The sequence below is a fragment of the Enhydra lutris genome, unplaced genomic scaffold (genome assembly GCF_002288905.1).
Source record: "Enhydra lutris kenyoni isolate GAN:26980312 unplaced genomic scaffold, ASM228890v2 scaffoldscaffold4, whole genome shotgun sequence".
NCBI classification, from domain to species: Eukaryota; Metazoa; Chordata; class Mammalia; order Carnivora; family Mustelidae; genus Enhydra; species Enhydra lutris.
The window spans coordinates 5981551-6002151 of NW_019154088.1; the positions used below are offsets into that span (position 1 = coordinate 5981551).

The 20601-nt window shown below is 43.0% G+C and overlaps 1 protein-coding gene across 6 annotated transcripts in view; it reads left to right on the forward strand.

Moving 5' to 3' along the window:
- The window catches only part of LOC111160535 (chromosome unknown C15orf41 homolog), a 236973-nt gene that overhangs the window by 189044 nt on the left and 27328 nt on the right, over positions 1-20601 (forward strand). For 4 of the 6 annotated variants that reach the window (XM_022523716.1, XM_022523733.1, XM_022523751.1 and 1 more), the window contains one exon: positions 15642-16936. The exons of 1 other annotated variant lie outside the window; for it this stretch is intronic. In XM_022523716.1, coding sequence (XP_022379424.1) covers positions 15642-15771 — 130 coding nt within the window. In that variant the 3' untranslated portion in view covers positions 15772-16936. Of the gene's footprint in view, positions 1-15641; positions 17349-20601 lie in introns of those variants that run through there. One more of the 6 variants, XM_022523708.1, reaches the window with a different exon arrangement.

Genomic DNA, 20601 nt, shown 5'->3' on the forward strand with positions numbered 1-20601 from the left:
CATCTCTGCTCCAGGCCTTCCCTGGCCTTCTTTGGACTACCATGGGGCCGTCTGCCCTGTTCTCTTACAACCTTGGTCTCCTCATACTACCTTTTAACCCGCCAGTCTCCCTGACGGCTGAGAGCACCTGGAAGACATGGGTGGTGGTCTTGTCCTCGTGGCTCCCCTGGAACCTGGCAGCCTTTTCAGGAAGGCAGCAGGTGGTATTGTCTCTGTCATGCAGTGAGGACAAAAGGGAGGCCAGCCTTGCACAGGGCCTGGAACACCAGACAGGATAGATCTGGGTCTGCGGGTGCTCCGAGGTGCTCCTCTGTGGTCTTTAGAACCAGAGTTCACTAAAGTATGACCTGTCCTTGGCATCCCACCCTGTAGTTTGCCACACTCACATGGTCCTTCACCTGTTTCCAAAAAAAAAAAAAAACCTACCTTTGGTCTAATATTGCTTTCCTACAATTATCCAATAAGCAGCTTTTCAACCACAAGAAAACAGAGATTGGCCACCTTTAGAAAATACTGCTCGCCGCTGAGCTTCCTGAAGACCCATTATGTGGTGGTCCCCATTTGCTCTAAGGGCCAGCCATGGGGTCCCAAAAGTCTCTTTGCGTTACTTTTGTCAGGACAATCTCAAACGGCAGCCATCATTTGTTTCCTGAGTGAGAAGTTTCCCTATCATCTCTCCAGATTCTTTAAATATTATATTAAGACGATCAACATGGTTCGTTCATGTTCTCATTTTTTAGATAATAAAACCATTTGTTACAAAGATGAACTATGAGAGTTTTCACAAGGCCCTTGGTCTGATAGGAAATAGTTTAGGATAAGTACAATGAAGCTTCACAACCTTGCCCTGAAATTGGTGTGTGCAGCCCCACTCTGTCATGCAACCCAGGGCCTAAATATGGAAACAGGCACAGTGGTGTCCTGTCATGAAGAACAGGAGCCTATATTTAAATAAAACTTAGATCACTGACATCACTCGGGTTTTCTGTCCTCTCTCTTTTGAAGTAGTTTGTCCTGGTCACATGATGCTGATGGGCCTTTCTTTTTAAAGGCAGGAATGACTGTGAAGTGACCTTTCCTGCCTTGGGCCTCAGAGAAGCATCTAGTTGAATTATAAAGGTGGTTGCTGTTCAACTCTCCCTTACTAACACTCCCTCTCTCTTGGTTCCTCACCTTGACTTTTTCTCCCTGGGTAAGTCTAGGTAAAGGACTTCTGAGCCCTTCCTTGATGAGTACTTGGCTGTCCAGTTTTCTTCTTGTTAGTGGATTTATTCCCAGTCCTCCTGACATAAATCTACACATTCATGGACTGGGGAGGAGGGAGCAAAGGTTGCAGAAGTTTCTTTATTAGATTCTACTCTGGGGTAGAATTTTTGTAATGGGGCAATAATGAATATACAAGTTGAAGTGTCGTGAAGCTTATTGATTCTCCAATCCACCTTGACTCCAGGATGCAAATGCTATGAGGCCTGCTTTCTGGATAGACAAGTTAAGACACAGAAGTTAAAAACAGGAGGTATGTGAAGATAACGGTCTTCAGCCTCCACATTTTACAGAACAGGAAGGACTTATTCCCCATGGAAGAATCCCAAAATAAAGGGTTTGTATTGAAACTAGACACTAAAGGGGACTCCCAAGCACAGGACCACGTAAGGTAGCTGTTCAGAGAGGGACCATGACAGGGGACAGATCTGGGTTGGTGCCTTGGCCACCTTGGAGCTTTATCTCCTTGTGTGATAAGGAACTTGACCTCTCCTCATTTGTGTTTTGTTTTCCAAAATGGCCCTGTTAGAACTTCCGACCTCATGGGCCCATTGCAGGTATTAAATGGTGTGTAGGAAGTGGCCCGCACGGTGTTAGGCATGAAAAAGCACTCAGTATCCGTGTTCTTCCTGGTCACCAGAGTCCGTTGAGCAGAGCTCTGTAATCCATTTTCTCAACATGAAAATAGAAGCACTCCTATTAGTCACTCATAGCTTTTGTTTTAAATGAGACCACGCCTCCGAAGAGCTGAGGAGTGGTTGGCCCGTAGTGATGACTCAGTAGCTGCTGTCAGGATTGTGGTTCTGGTAATTCTAAACAGGACTGCCGGTGGTATTATTTCACTCTGGGAAGTAATAGTCTGTCTCTCCTACCACTTCTAAAGATGGGGGCTACTACTACCAGATGGGTCCATCAAGCATTCTTTGAATCTAGGGGACCTGAGTCAGAAATGGGGTTAACGACAGGGCATTACGTGCACTAGAAGGCCTTACTCGAGTTGTATTCAGAAGAGGATCAAACAGAAAAATTACTCATGAGGCCCAGACCTGGGGAATGACTCAAAACCCAAAGAATGACAAATAAGATATCTTCCACCATGTAAACCCTCAACACGACCCTAACCTACCCAGGAGGGCCCGCCAGCCCTCTCCAGCATTAGATCTGTTTCCAAGTGTCCCAACTTCCCTCCCTCCCATGGGTCTGCCTGCTCGCAGCTGTCCTGTCCGCCTCACTGCCCTTCATCTGCAGCTGGCCCAGGGGGCCTTTTCACTCTGAGTTTCCCTCCTCACTCAGAAGCTGTCCTGGCTCAGAGCCTCGAGTTAGGGATCCATTAACTAAATCATGCCTTTATACACAAAATCAGGTAGGATCTTTATGCGCTTACATTTAAAATTTTGTAACTATCTAGTTGACCTTCGAGGTTCAATTTAACAATAAGGTGAGGACATTTGGTCTCTTACTTCCCTGAGCCCCACTTTCTATTTGTTTCATGATTTTACCGTCCATGCCTCTTTTGTCCGGAGGCCGGGCATAAATAAATGAAAAGCCTTACCCCAACATAGTGCCCTCAGACTCTCCTTTTCTTAAAAGGTGCACTGTTGGAAGGGCACAGAAAGCTCGTTCTGTAGAGCTTCTGTGTGGCAGAGTAAAGCCGTGAGGGGAACACAGGCGGGGCCCCTCCTGCTGAACTTGGGAACGACAGGGGCACCGCAGGGATGGTATTTGTGGTTGACCGAGTGCAAATCCACGTGTCATACACAAATACAGTTCACTTTAATAGTTGGATATCTTCTCACTCATCTTAAACACCTTGAGGTATTTGGAAAGGGAGGAAGAAGTAAAACAGATGAGCGGGCTGAGATACCGCCCAGGAGTGGCAGTACTTCACTGTGACTGACGTTTTTACAACCTTATCTTCTAGATAAAAGCTACAGTAAACAAAAGCGACTTAAATTGATTGTATTTAAGGGACTGAAGAGCCACCCGTGGGCAGCAATTGGCTCCTGGATGTTTAGTTTTTCTCCTCAGCAGCCAGTTCCCGCCCACCTCCCTTCAGGACCACAAATACCAGGGGTGTCCCTTCCAGGGAGCAGTACTCACGCTTCCCACCAGATTGTAAACCACAGCATCCTCTCTCCCCACTAACAAGCTGGAAAAAACCTAGGTCCTGAAGAAAGGAACCTCCGGGACTAGCTCTTCAAAGTACAGAAGTGGGCATAATTTTAAGGCTCATCTTCTCTCTAAAAATTTCCTTTTTTTTTTGTTTCCAATTGCATGTTATCACTCCTAGCATCTCCCGGGACAGAAGCTCTACATCGGTGTTCATCCATGCATTCTGGTATCTACTCGGCCAGTACTTACTGCCTGACCCCTGTGGGCTCCTGATACACAAGCTACCCTCGTAGAGTTTACATATTCTGGAAGTGTTTGATACTTGCAAGACCGGATCATCCATATATTTTATTTTAACCCCCAAGAGTCCTGTTTTGTTTCCTATTACCTGGCCTTTTCTTTTTTCTTTCTTTTTTTTTTTTTCTTTCTTCTTTTTTTTTTTTTCTTGCTAAGGACCTGGATGGTTCCAACTTCTACTCCTCCACCCTCCCCCTTTCCAGCCTTTACCTGCCTTCATGGATGTGTAAAAATTGGGAGTTTTGCTTTTGAGGATTGTGTTGGTTAGCTGGCAAGCTTTTTCTTATCGTGAAATATTTATTGTGAGAGAAAATGTTAACTACCCATTTAGAGCAAGTTGGGATTTGACATACCTGAAGCATTGTGTCACATTTGGTTAATGATAGATTTATAGGGCAACGTGTATCAGCCTTAATCCTTTAGTTATTTGACTTTGCCAAGGATGAAAATTCCAATAATTTTTTATTTTAAGCAGACTTTTATATATCCAGAACGCATAAATCTCTTTGTGCCTTGAGATAAACGTCTGCCTGAACTCTGGGTTACCCTGTAATCTTTTGAGACCTGAGCCAAGGAAAGAGAGACCCCATTCCCCCTCTACCTAATAAAGACTGTGTGACAAAACCTATTTGGAGTAGGCGATATTTATATAAGAAAACCTTTTCTATTTTATAACACATTTCTAAATTTAGTGTTCAGAAAGTTAGAAATGCAGAGTTCAGAAATAACCTCAAAATTTATTAGAGCAAGTCAGTGGTAGGCTTTAACTGGTAAACATCGAAATGGGCCATTTGTGCCAGTCAGCCCAGGCTTTACCAGTTTGATGATCACTATCCATTATTATGGTCGTCATATCAATTATAAAATCTCTGGCCTTAAACACTAAATCAGGTGAAATGATGGGTTTGCCTTTGGCATGTTTCCCTGGGGAAATAACTGAGAAAACGTAATAATTCACACAACCAATTTTGTAAAGTACCCCCAACTTTTGGAAGAAGGCTGGGGTATAAATTCTAACTAGGTATAATTTGCACCCAAGGTCCCCCTGAAGTGTTCTCAAGCTCCTAGTACTTAAATGCTTTCAAAGTAAACATGGCCTTGGGTACTTTGTGACTTTTAGGGTTTAGGAGTTTGGTATTTTTCTCTTCCCATTTGAGGATATGCTGTCCACTCCATATATCCTCATTTGAAACAGAAACCAGGTCTATCAGACTTAAGTGTATCCCCTAGTTTCATAACAAGACAGTCTCAATATGCATCTGATCCCACCATTTCTTGACGTGTCTCGGGCCCCTAATCACACTCTTCCTTCTCCCCTCAAAAGGTGACTATAATGGAGAAAATTAAAAGGGCCATTTTATGGATCAAAGCAACTTAGCTGAGAGCTCTCCTGGTCTAGGAAGACTTTTAGAGTGCCATTGTGTCATTGTACTTAATCTTTTTGTTGTGGACCTTTTAATATTTTCTGTATTCAATTAATAACTTCTATTTTACACCTAAAATGTAAATAGATTTTGATCCCATGTTATGAAAAGGAGTTGTAAGCTATTTAAAGGAGAGGGGGGAGGTTTTTGTGACTTGTGCTCTGGGTTTACAGATGGGCTTGCAGGTTTGTGTGTAGTTCTGTGGGTTTTTTTGAGTTGAAAATATTTATTAAACACCTTGAAGGAAATATCAAGTCCACTGATATCCTGCATCACAGGCAACTTACATGAAACACATGTTTGGTGCTTTTTAAACTTTAAAAATACTCACATGCAGAAAAAACATCTTCCAGAGTCCTTGTGCCCAATAATAGTGTCATCACAGAAAATGGGGACTAAATTCTGCTTAAAATGGTTACCTTCAGAAGACATTTTGGATAAAGATGATGGGATAATTCCTAACTAGCCACTTGTTGTGTTTTGGGTCCCTTGTATTTTCTATTTGCAAAGATCTGCATCACACCCATTTTATAGACAAAAGAACTGAGGCAGGGACAGAACTGGTCATGACCACCTGAGCTTGTCCTGTTCCGCTGTGAAGCCACGTGCAAGCTTGGACAAAAATTCATGTGCGTGCACGTGCGTGTGCATGTCAATTCTTGATAGATAAAATACAGCATGGCTGACCCAGTCCCAGGAATAAGCATTTCTCTAAGGAAACCCATATTAAAGACTGGAGATGAAAGACAAGCGAGCTTCTGCCATTGGTTTCCATTCCACTCATCTCTGTTTTCCTCTTGTGAGAGGAGATTCACGACCGGCTGCAGAGACTGTTAAGTATGTCATCTAAGCATATCCAACACAGGACAAAGTGGAGTGGAAATTAAGCACTTTTCCAGGCAATTTAATGTCGACGTGAAAATGCCAAGTTATATAAACATCAAGGAGAATTTCAGGTGGTTGTGGTTGTATATTTATATACATTTTAAGTTTTCTTCAAAATAAGGTATTTTCTGTTTATTTTCTGTGTGGCATAAAGACCTGATGTGAAATGAGTACTTATAGCTTTCCTTTTTTATTTTCAAAATTCTAGTGAGCCGCTGTTACAAAGAGGAAGAGTTTCATTTTTAATAACAGCACTATGAATGGAGGGAGAATATTCGTAACTAGGGTTCTCTCACTTTAGTCATTTCATTTTTGCAAACCCAGACCTACCAAACAAGAAAGTAAATGAAACAAGCAAGTTAATATTTTTATTTCATCTCTAGAAACTGCAGAAAAAGAATATTTGCATTGTATATTAAATGGACCGTAGTGCCAAAACCTTACGGTGCTGTATTGCCTGGCCACTAATCTATTATTATTGTACACGTATTTATACATGCATCTTGCATATAAACATGTGCAAGCATATTTCAGTTGGACTGAGAAGTTATTTACAACTCTGTCTGAGATACATACAATAGTGATTAACAAGTACATAACCAATCTACGACCTGCAGATTAAAACGAAATAAACAGTGGGAGAGTTTATTTTAAAACAATTACAAGATGTTTTCTGTTTCTCGGCCATCCTAAACTCTGTGTTTGAGAATGTATCCTTCATGAAAACCACATGCAAGTCTTTTTGATGGTGAAACCATTGACTTCCAACAGCCACATGTCTGCACGCAGCTTCAGAAGATAGCGCAGAGCCCACACAGCAACTCAAAAGGAGAAAGAGAAAAAACTTAGAATATATATTCTGGGCTGTTCTTCTTTTGGAGAAGGATTTTTTTTTTTAACTTACCTGGGAATTTAAATAAAAGATTTGTGTCGGAAACCAAGATTTGAATCAACACAGTTTTTATTTTTGTTTGAAGACCCTCACGGACAAGAGATTGACTAAACTCCTCAAATCCTTGCATAGTCCTCTTGTTATCCTTCAGTTGAAAACTGTTTCTTGTGTCGATCCAGACTTATACTGTGGACCCCTAGTGCATCGACAGTCCTTTTTTATGTAGTCATGGTGATTTAGCTCATTGCGAAGGGAAATATTAGATCAACCTCATGAGTTTCCCGTATTCTATGTAGTAAAGAGGCAAATTCTGGAATACATGAATCCCACCACCCTTCCCTTTCATATTACTGAAAGTGGTAACAAACATAGCATGATTTTTGTTTTTTTTGAGAGATGTGATTTTTCTCTTAGAACTTGGGCTCTGGGCAAACATAACAATCATAAGCTACATCTCTATACTCAAGGTATTTTAGGAGCAAAAATTGGCCTTTGGGGTTCATTGCACAACCCTCCTTGGAAGTCTGAACCTCCTTTTCTGGAAAAACAAATCTCCAGCTGATATGCTCACTTAGACCCGTTGCTTCCCTCAGTTTTCCTCATAACTTATTCCAGCTGTTTATTTCCATTTACATGAACAGGCTGAGGCAGTGTTCTGGATTTACTCCTCTTTCCTCATGTTTAGATTCCGCCCCATAACTTCTGAATCCCCTCACAGCGGGGAAACCTCTCTCTCCTCTGAACTTTATGCAGTGATTCAGTAATTCTCATTCCCCTGTTTACTTTACTGATTGTCAAATGCTTTAAATAGGCTCCCTCAAATGTAATCATTTTAATTTACCTGAATTATAAGTCGTTTTTCCATATACTTCCTAAACACTGTGACACTTAAATCGAAACGAGTGGCTAGATAAACTTTTTAGTGTGAAACTATTGACTTTACACTTGAAGACTTATTCCTTGTAGACAGGTGAATCTCCATTCCTATGCTGGGCTTTTGATGAGTCGCCTGCCTTCGGGTCCCCCCCATCCCTTCGGGCTGTAAATGTTTTTCCACAGTTGAATGACTGTTAGAAATTGCTGTATAAATACAAGGCGCGGTGAGAGACCGTATAGTGTAGTGGTTGCAAGTACAAGCCAGAGTGGCAGATTGGTGGAGTTCAAAGCCTCCCTTTTTTGTGCCTCCTGTTTTTCCTCTGTGAAATGGGGACAATCCTAGGTTGCTTGTGAGTATCAAATCTGTACATGGAAAAGGGCTTGCGACACTGCCTGTCGTGTCCTAAGTGTGGTAATGTTGTTACCTCTTTAGCGTTGGTTATTGGAATCGTATCATTTTATATGTGTATTTCTTCTAAGATTTTATTTTTAAGTAATCTCCGCATCCATCCTGGGGCTTGAATTTACAACCACGACATCCAGAGTCACGTGCTCTATGGACTGGGCCAGCCAGGCCCTCCTTGATATGTGTTTTTAGACAAAAACACTATAATGTCTGGTCAAGGACACCAACCAGGGAGTTACTGGGGCTAATTTAGCAAAAATGGTTTCTAACAGTGACTAGAAACCTCTGACTTCCTCCATCTACACCTTTCATTTCAGCACTCCGTGAAGAAGCCTAAAGGAAAAGGCTAACGACAGACACTTAATCTTCCTCCTTTTTCTCCATAAGTAAAAATACCATCCAAGAAATGCCTGCTTTTTAAAAAATAGTATAGAGACGTGGCAAAGAAAGGCAGTGTATTTCTTTTTATATAGCTAAGCAAGAGTAAGCAAATCTTTCCTGAATTTAGGGGCCCAGATTTTCTGTCCATACCTCTGAGTTTCTCAGAACATCCTGCAGTGAAAGACATGATTCATAACTCCAATTCTGTCCAACATCCATATTTTGACATCCTAGGGGACTGCCCGAGGATAGCTAAATTCTTCTGGAAAACTAAGCATTTACTCACGGAAGTCCCATTTGTAGAACATTCTTGGTGGCAGTCGTTCTATTACAGATCACCCCGCTCTTTTTAACTTAACAAAACGTAACCATCTGCTTAGCCTGGACCCTCCTCAGCACCCGTGACTGATGGAGCCTTTTTCCCCAACACCAAACAGCCTCAGATGGCCACAGTTGGAGGTTTTTCAGTGTCTCTTCCCTCATTGTCAGAAGTCACTCACCTCGACTGGCAAGCGTTCTGCCCATAACCAGCCCTCTCATACCCTGTCTCCACCCCCTACTTGCAGCCTCGGAAGCCCGATAACCAAGCAGCACTGAAACCACAGCACTGGAGAAAACGTCCAGAATTCTTCATTTTATATATGACTTCTCTACATCCTTGGGTAACCCCAGTGTCCTAGATATGCTGCAGGCAGAGGTGTTGGCGTACAGGCCAGGTTAGGAGCCAGGGAGCTCCATTAGGGTAAAAGTACAGCGTTGCTTTATAACTGATTAGCCTTGATGAAGACTGGCTACTTACGGATAATCTCTGGTAACTCCTGCTGTAGATTCTGGATTTAAAATGTAACTGGAATCAAAAGCCAGTAGGCCTTTCCATACTGCATTTGCAAAGAATGGTCTTTGATTACTCAAGTCCAGTGTGTGTGTATTGCTATAGAGAGAATTAAAGTAACACACATTTGTTACCCCACTTTTTCTGTGATTCAGGAGAATGGGCCTAGCCTAACTGGGTTCTCTTCTTTCTTCTCTCTCACGGGCCACATTCAAGACACGGGTCCCGGGAATGTGGTCTCATCTGGAGGTTTGAGGAAAGAAGCACTTCCAAACTCAGGAGTTGTTGGCAGGATTCAGCTCTTGGGTGCTATTGCACTGAGGGCTGCATTCCTGTCTGATTGTGGGCCACAGGCCGCCCTCCCTTCCCTGCCGCGCGGGCCTCTCCCAAATGGCAGTTTGCTTCATCACAGTACGCAAGTCGAGAGGCAAGAGAAAGTGTCTGGTAGCAAGATAGAAGTTTGACTCTCATAACCTAATCACAGACGTGACATCCCATCGCTTTTGCTATATTCCTTGTTAGAAACAAGTCACTAGATCCAGCCAGCATTCGAGGGAGAGTACACGAGGGCCTGAATCCCAAGAGGCAGGAATTGCTGAGGTCATCTTGGAAGATGGGCTGACCATAGAATCAGGCTGCGTCTCTTAGCTGCAGCTCAGCACTCCAGAACTGCCGCTGCTGTGGGCCTTTCTTCATTGCTGTTGTGGCCCAATTTAGTCTGATGCTTCTCTTGTGAATCTCTTTTCCTATTTGTAAAGACTGCTGTCTGTAGAGTGAGTTCTATATGGGATCTGATGCCATACCTAGGGACCATTCTCTCTAGCTCATTTTTTATTGTAAAGATGAACCTTGGGGCACCTGGGTGGCTCAGTGGGTTAAATCCTCTGCCTTCAGCTCGGGTCACAATCTCAGGGTGCTGGGATCTAGCCTCACATCGGGCCCTCTGCTCAGCAGGGAGCCTGCTTCCTCCTCTCTCCCTCCCTGCCTTCTTCTCTGCCTACTTGTGATCTCTGTCTGTCAAATAAATAAAATCTTAAAAAAAAAAAAAAAAAGAACCTTCTGTGCAAGGACAGGTTAGTTACAAATTTGCTAGGTATTTTCAGAAGTCTTTAATATGCCTTACAATTACCCATTTCATAGACACGCCTTTGTATATACTTTTCCACCTGTATGTAACATCCACCCATAGAATTTCTGGCCAAATTAGAACAACGTCTCCCCATCTTGCCAAATTTGAAAATCCTTAAGCAAGTTTTGCTCTCCCCTATGTGATTATAGCTGTGCTTTTAGATCCCACCTACTCAGACAATCCATAATGACAGAAAACTACTGTGAATCCTACTTTATCTGCATGTTTAAAATAAGACATCTTTATTTTTTCTGTCCGAGGATAGTGCTTGGTGTGCATAAGGTTCTATTATCTCAAGAGGCTCTGGCCCAACTTTGGGAACCTCTGAGATCTCAGGGCTCGGGTCAAGAATTCAAATGTCCGTTGGGACAGGTAGACCACATTAAGCAGGCAGAGTAGGCAGAGCAAAAGAAACGTGGCTTCTTTGATTTCCTTCTTGAAACACAAAACCCTCTGCCATTCTCTTTTGCTTTCCCAAATTTGATAGAGATGGGAGTATGGAGAAATGGGTCTGTGCAAGGACGATCTGTGGCACCCGCACGAAGTTAGATGGTACCTGGTATTGAGCCTCGACCTCAGGGAGTACCAGAGAATGGTGGGGACCGCACCAAACCTGAAACATATGTCTTGTCTGAAGGGGGCAACTGTTGCTTAGCTCCAGCTGATTGTTGCCAGATCAACTAATTTCTCAAAAGACGCTGAGTACGCAGGATTTCATATTTAAAAAAAAAAAAACAAAACTTAAGGGTTGGCTCCATTTTTTAAAGAATTGATGAAAGCCCAGCCTCGATTTGATAGATCCAGTCACAGAAATGTCACTAATTTGTAAGGCAGCTCACTCTGTGTTCTCAAAAGCTACTTTGGTAGAAAAATTGTTCAAGTTGAATTAATATACAATTCTGGGTAACTCGGAGACATTACCCTAAGTCTGCACAAGAGCTACAGCATGAATCTAATCCCTTCTCCCAGGAGCGCCCTAAAAATCAGAGGCTGGTGAATGAGCATGTTAACACCCTACGTGCTTATTTCTAGGTCACACATGCTCTGTTATTCTAACAGTTCCTCAAATATCCTAGCATTCTCCTCCAGATCAATTCCAGACCAGAGATCTTCCTCTTAAAACGTGACACCGGAAACCTGCACAACCCTCTAGACATGGTCTCACTGCTGCAGAAGGCACTTCCTCTCTTTTCGGGTCAAGGTCTAATAGGATGTCCCTTGTCCATTGCTGCTTTACAGTGAGACAGTCACAGACCCTGCAACCAGACTGCCAGAGGTTCCAAAACCGGTTCTTCCACTTTTTACCATGAACCCTTTGGCCAGCTGCTTAATTGATCTGTGCCGCAGTTTCTTCATCTGCAGAATGGGGACATTAATGGTATCTACCTCGTGGAGTGGCGCTGAGAAATAAATGGCTGGATGCATGTGAAGTGCTTAGAACAGTGTCTGGCACAGAGTAAGTGCCACGGAAGTGGTAATAGGTAACATTGTAACTGTTGCCATCATCCGCGTCATCTGTAAATTTTCCATCCGTGGGCTCATCATGGTCCCTAGTAAAAAGGCCAGGCCATGGCAGTGGGTGAATCTTGCCAGCAAGCTTGCTACCGCTGGTTGGCCAGTGATTCAGTGAGCAGCAGAGAGCTGTCTGTTCCTATCGTTATCTCTGTTCCTGCCCTTGAGAGGAGCCGACACCAGCCAGGCACCGTACTAGGCCTGGGGAACACGTGTGTAAATGAAACATGGTCTTCGCCCTCCGCAGCATCACGAATCTAGCAGAGATAGTCTCTGGGGTACAAATGTGCACAAAAACCACACAAGGGCACCCAGCTTTCATTCCATAGTCTCCCATTTAACTTCTCTAAATACTCTAAAAAATGAGAGGACACCAGAGAGACCCCCTTCCATATACGTTTGTAAGGCTGTTGTTACTTACGGGGACCTTCCTCTTTCATACACACCCTCCAGGTCTGTCCTGGCTCTTAACTTGCACCTCCCATTTCTTTCTTTCTTTTTTTTCCCCAGGAGGTATTTGTTGTTTTTGCACATTTGGTGGTATTTCATTTGCAAGCAAAAGGACTCCCTCACATTCTCTCTCTGCTCCACAGGAGTCTTTAAAATCCATTTGGATGGAGCCTTTGATCTTCTTACTTGATCACGTGTGTAGTAACCTTAAAATTATAGTCAACCTTGAAATGTGTTTACAGAATCCATTCAGATAATCCGTATACATCCCATTCCTGAGTGTGTCCGGCTTGTAGGAAGAACTGCAAACCCCGCAGCAGACCAACCCTCTGCTTTGCTCATTCCCTCACACTCAGGGACTCCCGTTCCTTTTCAGTGCTGTTAACAGTCTCTTTGATTTGTACTGGCCACGAGGTTATGTTTGCCTTCGCAGTGATCTCATTCTTGTACAGTAGTGCCCCAATTAATGGGAACAGGCATCAAAGAGGTGAAATCACTCAACCCACAAGCATGTACTTGACCTACCTAAAAATTTCCTGGGTCCTGTTTTCTTCCTGGTTTACACCTTTTCAAAAGGAAATGCTAGAGTTAGATTTTTTTTTTTTTAATTATCAACCAAAATGTTCCCTTCCATTGGTTCAGATAATCAAGGAATTGATTCTATAAAGTCGCTTTATTTGGTCAGCCTCTTCATAAACAGATACGTTGCTAGAAGGTTATCTCACCAGCCATTTGATAATCTCTGGATCCTGAATTGTGGGAGAAAGCTCAGAGATACAGTAAAGTAGGTACACACAGCCAGACCTTGTTCGATCATGAAATTTCCAAATTTGTCACCCCGTGAGGCCCTATTACTTCTGCCTTTCAAAGAACACAGAATTGGAAAGCCTTTGCCTACCAATTGCCATTTACAAGGACAAGTTGTGTTGCCTTGTTTTTTAATTAAGTGCATATTGTTAGAGCTTCTGAGCCACGGGAGAGGGCTCATAGTTCCAAGTTAATATTGTTCCATCCACAAGCCAAGAGAGAAACAGACTTAGATGGTAGAGTCTTATGATGTGTCACTACTATACACTGAAAATCATTCAGAGATCTGTGATCCTACCTTCAGGGAGTCCTAGCAGTGAACCACTACAACAAAATGTTCACATTCACAGCCTCATGAAACCTTTTCAAGTTGCAGAGTTCATCTGTTGCCTCGCAAGTGAAACCAGTCCATTTTCTTGGGCATTGAGGTGTTCCCCAGCCTGGCTTTCCTGCCTGGAAAATGCCATTTTTGCAAAGAGCTGTCATGCTTCGTGTCCTTTGGCTCATGATTTAACTGTTCAGGGAAAGTGCTTGCTGCTCCTGCTCTCTCGGCACTGGTGATATGTGTTTTGGTTTTATTAAATCTTTAAAATACTGAGCTTGTTGTTTATGACCCCCATATATTCTTTTGTTCTTTTCCATGACTGGTTAGATCACATTTTTTTCCTCCCTTTGTAAAAATATTAGTGCCTTTCCAAAGAACATCGTGGTCTCCCAGATGGCTGCATAACCCAATGGAGAAATGTCTTGAGCTCAGTGTTAGGTCCGTCGAGAAGGTGCCTCGGGCTGCTTCACAGACAGGAGACTCCGAGGCTCCTCAGACACGGTCCTCAGAACTGCGGCTCTTCCTGCCCTTGCCAGACTTGTTTGGACAAATCAGACATCATTTACTACTAATCGGAGTTCTCTGTAAAATAGAGGTACCAAATGGTAGATGTCCCAGATGCAGACCGCTGTTAGTGCAAGTTACTAAGAAACCCTCCGTGAAATGGAACCAGGGCTCACCAGGCTTGTCTGCGGGCAGCCCCACACACAGGGAAATCTCGTTGAGCCTAGTACTCCAAGGCCACCTCACTGTACACAGCTCCTGGGTCCCCCCCCAGAGCCTCTCCTCTGTAGATGGGCCGCCATCTCCTGATTCTGTCCAAAAGTCTGAATTAACTTTGCCTCCAACTTGGCTACCCTACAGATGTGAATCCCCAAATAAACCGTTCCATGACACCCCACTGAACTTGTTCCCGTGCATACAGTATCTTGCAGCCCATACTGTACTATTAGTTTTGGCAAGTACACTACAGCATGTAATAAATCAATGAGGGAAAAAGCTTTTTGGCCTAACGTGGCTCAGCCTGCCGTAATGTCAGAATACAGAAAGCAGTTCTGTTTTTAGACATCCTTTTACTAACCCAACATTCATAATTTATGATTTCACTGCAAAATTCCTGCAACATGACACCCAAAGTAGTGCTGCCCTTTAATTAAGTACTCTCAGTAGGAAAAACGTGAAACTGAAGTGCAAAACCTCTCCGTGTGCGCAGTGATGGATAGTGATTACATCTTTATGAATCCAGCCTAGAGGTCTCAACTTCCTGATGGGTGAAGTCGTCTGCAGGGCTACTTCCTGAGTCTGCTTCTAACCAATTTGGAGATAATTTGGAGGCACAATTGAGAAAGATGGGGGTTTTAAGCCAGAGTCTGTCTATACGTCTTCACAAGTCCACATGACCTAATCCATCATCTTCATGATAAGAACCTACAACCCAATTTCACACATACAGAGGTTGTATGCACAGATGAAGGGTCGGGGATAAGGTCTCGCTGAGGGTTCCCTGTTGCCCTATGGGTTTGTTTGTTTTTGAAGAGCTGAAAGAATGGATGGCAGAAGGGAGCTCTGCCCTTGAGTGTGCGCGTAGAACATGCTAGCCAGAAGATGGCCTTGAGCTGTTCTGCTTTTTACCTTATTCTTCACTCTTTTATTTTCCCCCTTAGTTGAAAACAGACAAGTAGGGTAAAATGGCACCAAATCTGGTGCTCCCCAGCTCATCAGTGGGGAGACTCTGATGTTCTCCTTCATCAGTTAGGTACTCACATCAGTCCAACTTCAGAACACCTTACTGGAAGGTAATCAGGGCCGTGCACACATTTGCGATACTTCAAGTTCCTTGAAAGGTCCCAAATCTGTCCAAGACAGTAGTGGTACTTCTACTGACTAAGCTCATTCCTGAAAGTTCAGCCCTCTGACCCAACTGTAGCAACCGAAACAAAAGCTTTGCACAGTAGTTTCACTGAATCATCTTAACAGTGCTTCCGAGATGACCTTTCTCTAGAATGACATCGATACAATACACACATGCTGTCTTCTCATGTTTTTGCAGATTCGGACCGGGCTTGGTCATCTATTGGTACGGCTTCATCCAGGAGCTGGACTGTAACCGGGAGCGGGGCATCCTGCTCAAAGCCTGTTTCCCCACGGACATCGTCACCTTGTGCCACAGTGTCGCCTGACCCTGATGATCCTAGAAGAGAAGCCAGGAGGAAGAGGTGAATCCGGAAGCAATTTGACTTTCCTGCCATGGAAACTCCTGGCGGCATCTGCCCTGAACTTGACCTGAACTCTGGCTGCCCACGGCCACACCACTACCTCTTCAGACAAACATATCAAGAGTTTCTGTTTTCCTTCATCCCTTGCAGATGTGAACAGCCAAGAACTACAGACACAACCCACTCATTATCAGCATTTCTGTCTCTGTCAAACAGTTAGTTTACAGATAGTCATAATCTCTCTTCCTTCCGGATGGTTTCTCCTTGTATACTGAACAAAAGAAGAAATGTGGGAACTGAAAGGTGTGATTTTTCAATTCTCCTCCCAGTTCCCGAATCACCCTCTTTTTTTTTCCCCCCCAAAAGCCTCCATTCATTCTTTCCTCCCTCCTTCCCCTGTTCACTTCCTATCCACTCACACGGACCCAGTGTTCCATCCCCATCAAGGAATAATCTAACAGATTAGCAGAGTGGAAGACGTGGAGGCTGAAACTCGATTTCTGTTCTCACCTACAAGACTTCAATAGACCTTGATGGTAGCGCATGCTAGTTTTGTCCAGTTTTTACGGTTTCCTGACTTCGCTGGCATTAGGCCAAGCTGAAAAAATATACTTGATGAGAATTTCCTCTTTTTATAATACTTATTTGAACACCAAAGACTTTCCCTTTATCTCCTGTAAAAGTATTGGTTACATTGTGTCTGGAAACCATACTCCTCCTCTGGACTGGGGGGCTCAGGGGAGACCGCTGAAGCATGGCACCAGCCTGGGCAAAAGTTTATTTTTAAACACGGCTACTTGTCAGTATGTATGGGTAGTCAGTATTTTTAGGAGTACAATTTTTTAAAAGCACATTCTGTGCGCTGCTTTGTATCTGCATTTTATACTACATAATTACATAACACTCAGATAACTTAGGTATTAGCAATGTTCAGCTTTGAATGAATTAAGTGTACCAGAAATAAACCTGGAGTGATTTTTTTCAAATAAGCAAAATAAAAGGGATTTTGTATTTGTTCACTTTAATCTATTCACTTTTTATACCGTAAACCAAACTTCAGTCTAAAGGAAAACATCAATAAATTCATTATAAATCTGCAGTTTGGGAGACTAAAAACTTCTCTATTCCCCAAAATGTGTTTATAAAATATTCGCCCCCTTGTTGAAAATACATACGTTTTTAAATGTCGAAGATGACTTTGGAATTAACTGAGAACTTCTGCAGACACCTTTAAGTTACATACACTGCGTGCTTCTTTCAAAAGACTAAATATGCCATTTGTACCTTGTTCATTTGGTACCTAAAGGAGGTTTGCAAGTCTGCTAGCTGCCTCTCCTTTTGAAGGACACAGACACGTCCGGTCCAGACGTGTGGATTTGAACTCTGCTGTGGGTTGCACTAAACAAAAAAGGAAGGAGATGAGCTGGGAAGGAGGTTCTGGCAGGCGTCTGTTTCAGTGTAAAAGTATCGAGCAGATTTTGTGAGTGCAAGGGAGTGATCTGAAACCACTGCCATTACTTAACACACATGCACACGCACGTGTGTACACACACACACACTTTAACCAAAACTGTTGTTAAACAGTTTCCATGGCCTCCTCTAAGCTGCTTTTTCTGCTTTAGGAATAAATTACATTTACCTGCACAGATGTTGAAAAGCCTGTTAAACCCTTGTCAAGGATTTGTTTGTTTTACATCAAACAAATTTATGAGGAGGGGGCACAAATAAATGAAAAGATAAAAAGAGGTTTCGCGTTTCGTAGTCCTCCTTCCACCTGGTGCCCTGACTTCCTGTGTTGGGAGAAGCTGTTGCTCTGTGCAGAGGCAACGCCACCTCTCCATGAAGGGGGGGGTTAACATTTGGCCCTAAAAAGTGGGAAAGAAACCAGCAAACTATACATATCATGATAAAGTTACAAGTTATTCAAACTAAGCTTTTGTCCACATAAAACTAACGCGATTATTAGTTCTGTTACTCTACTGGAAGAGTGTATGGAGACGGAAGTTGAGTTCCCAAATGGGAAGCTTAAAATCTCCTTGTTCTTTTTCCTTTTATGGTAGAAATACTTCTGTTTTATCGATAGGCGTTGTTTACTTGTTTGGGTTTGGGGTTTGTTTTTTTTTTTTTAGTTTTAACAATAAAAATTGCCCTAGAAAGTGAGCCATGACAACTTTTTTTTTTTAATTGCTGTCATCATTAGAACATTAACATTAAAGCCAAATCTTGTTTTATGGAAGATTTTGCAAACTGCAGTGATAAATTATGTGATGGAGTGTGTATAAAGTAGGAGTGTGTGTAAAACTAAATGATGTTCTGTCAAGCATCTGTGGTCACAAACAAAGGTCCCCATCTGAAGTGTGGCTTGGGGACCACCGAGGGCAAGGCTGACCAGGCACCGATATTTAAGGTGACTTCATAGACTCCTTTCCACCCTCATCCCTACACATCCGCCCCAACACAAAAAAGTGGGAGGATTTTTTTTCACTTGCCTCTAGTGAGGTTTATGTCAACTTTTCTCAACATTCCTAAAGCCATATATAAAAGGGAAAGCTTAGCGGTCCAAAGCAGAAGGCTGGATCTCCAGGGGAAATAATTTTCTTCTAACTATAGGTGTGTGTACCTGCTCATTATCAGTGAGGCTTGAGTCCGTGCTGCAAAGGATGATACATTGTTGGTCTTTGGGGGATGCATTAACTCCTTCAAGCCACAAGGGAATCGAGTAGAGCTCTGGGTGAGGTCATCCGCTAAACAGTCCCTGGTGGGCCACGCTAATCAGGGCACTGCGGTCAAGTGTTCACTCCCTTTGCCTGGAAAGCTCCACCCGTTGTTCCTTGGCTCCTGTAGAACTGATACCTTAGTTGTAGGCTCTTAACATGCCCCCCCCCCAAGTACAGACCTAGCGTTTCAACTAACTGAAATTTTTGCTGCTTTCATGTGCAACCTCACTTCGCCCACCTCTGCCCTGTCCTCTTTCCCTTCACGCTCGTGTGCTGGTGTTCACACACATGGCCATGTATTCTGCATTTCCTCACTACTCACGGACTCCAATGCTCTCTGGCAAAGGATCCCAAAACTAACTCGCATCCCATCTAAATCCTGATCCCTGTGCCTTTAGGGCGGGGATGGGCAGGGAGCAAGTACATCTGAAGAATCTGAAGAATCATGGAAGTTCTCAGATAAGATTTGACAGGGTCTAATGTGGTCTGAGGTTCAGGCTGTGAGGAAGTGTTTCAGCAAACAGGGCCAGAAACACAAGTGAGTTTTAAAGCGGTTTTGAGCCTGAGTGAGGGAGGGGAGGGAAGGGAGGGTGTGTGCTAATTAAAACGACGAATGAGTAAAATGTCTATCTGAATTCACTAGAAAAGCACCCCTCACATGTTCTTAGGAGAATCTCACCCTTTTCCACGTGATCCAATGAGAGCAAGTTGCCTAAGCAGGGGGCAGTGGGGGATGGGGAGAGGCAGAAAATCTCCCAACTGGGACAAGGTTCCTTAGGGTAAAGGAGCAGAGCTAGCTCAACAGGAGAGGAAACCGAAATCCAAACAATGAGGAGTCGGCCTGCAATGTCACCATTTACAGAGAAGCACTTCTCCCAACCTGTCCCCAGAGTCACTCTTCAGGGACGGAAGTGTGGCGGTGACACAATGGGGACCCTCTCACTGTAGAGTCCCCAACTAACCTTCCCATACATAGTCAACATGATCCTTTATTAAGACCATGCCTGGATTCCAAAGATTAAATAAGGAAGATGGATTATGAAATAATAACCAGAACAGCTCAGGCTCCCCTTGTGTATTTCACTTTCCTGCTATTGTTTTGAATATGGCTGTGAGACAAAGAGCTGCTTAGGTCAAGCACAATAAATTAGAGTTTTCATACAATAGTAATCCACTAAAACGATTTCAAAGCCGGATCAAAGTACTTCCAAAAGACTTTTAAAACTTTTCCACAATACAGGGGGAGGGGGAATGCTCATTTGATTCCTTAATTCATTTCCTTGAGTATAGCAGAGTTAGACCTTGGCGTCATACCTCCTTTCTATAAAATCCAACTCATTAGTTAAATAAATCCAACTTGTTCTTATTGTTTTTACGTGTAAGTAAAGGGGATTTAAGTTTTCATCTAGTTAAGTGGAACAACGAAACATTTGGAGTTGCTTGCGTATGAGGAAAAGATACCAATAGTACCTTTTTAAAACAGGCATGGCATAATATTTAATTTTGGTACCGAAGGTATTTAAGACTAACCCCCTGTGCTTAGAATGAAGTATGTATCTGTAGATTTATTTTGCATCTTAATAATCATGGCACCCGATGCGTTTAGTTTTTCATTCCTTTTCCTTCCTCACTTGGATTTATTTAGAGCTGTCTCCTATCAAAGGCAAGGATGATGGGAGGTACTCCAGTGATAGCAAAGCTAAGCAAATTCTAGGCCCAACCATATATAAAACAGCGTGGGACTCCTGCAGCAATGTCAGGCTCAGCTAAAGACCCAGGGTGCTATGTCAATGTAATTTTTATTTTTTAAACGGAAGGTCATTTTGAAATGCTGACGTGAAATAGAACCAAGTCAATTAAGTAATAACAATTGAAGTTCAGAGTTTAATTGAGGGCCGAACATGAAGCCAATGACCATTAACCTAAAGCGGTCATGGATTCCCCCAGCAAACTGCCCTTGTTAAAGGTATTTCTAGAATAACTAGCACTTTTTCCTTTAAAAAAAAAAAAAAAGTGCCTTAGCCATTTTTATGTTCAACACAGATACATTCAGAAAAAATAATTCAGTGTGTCTAGA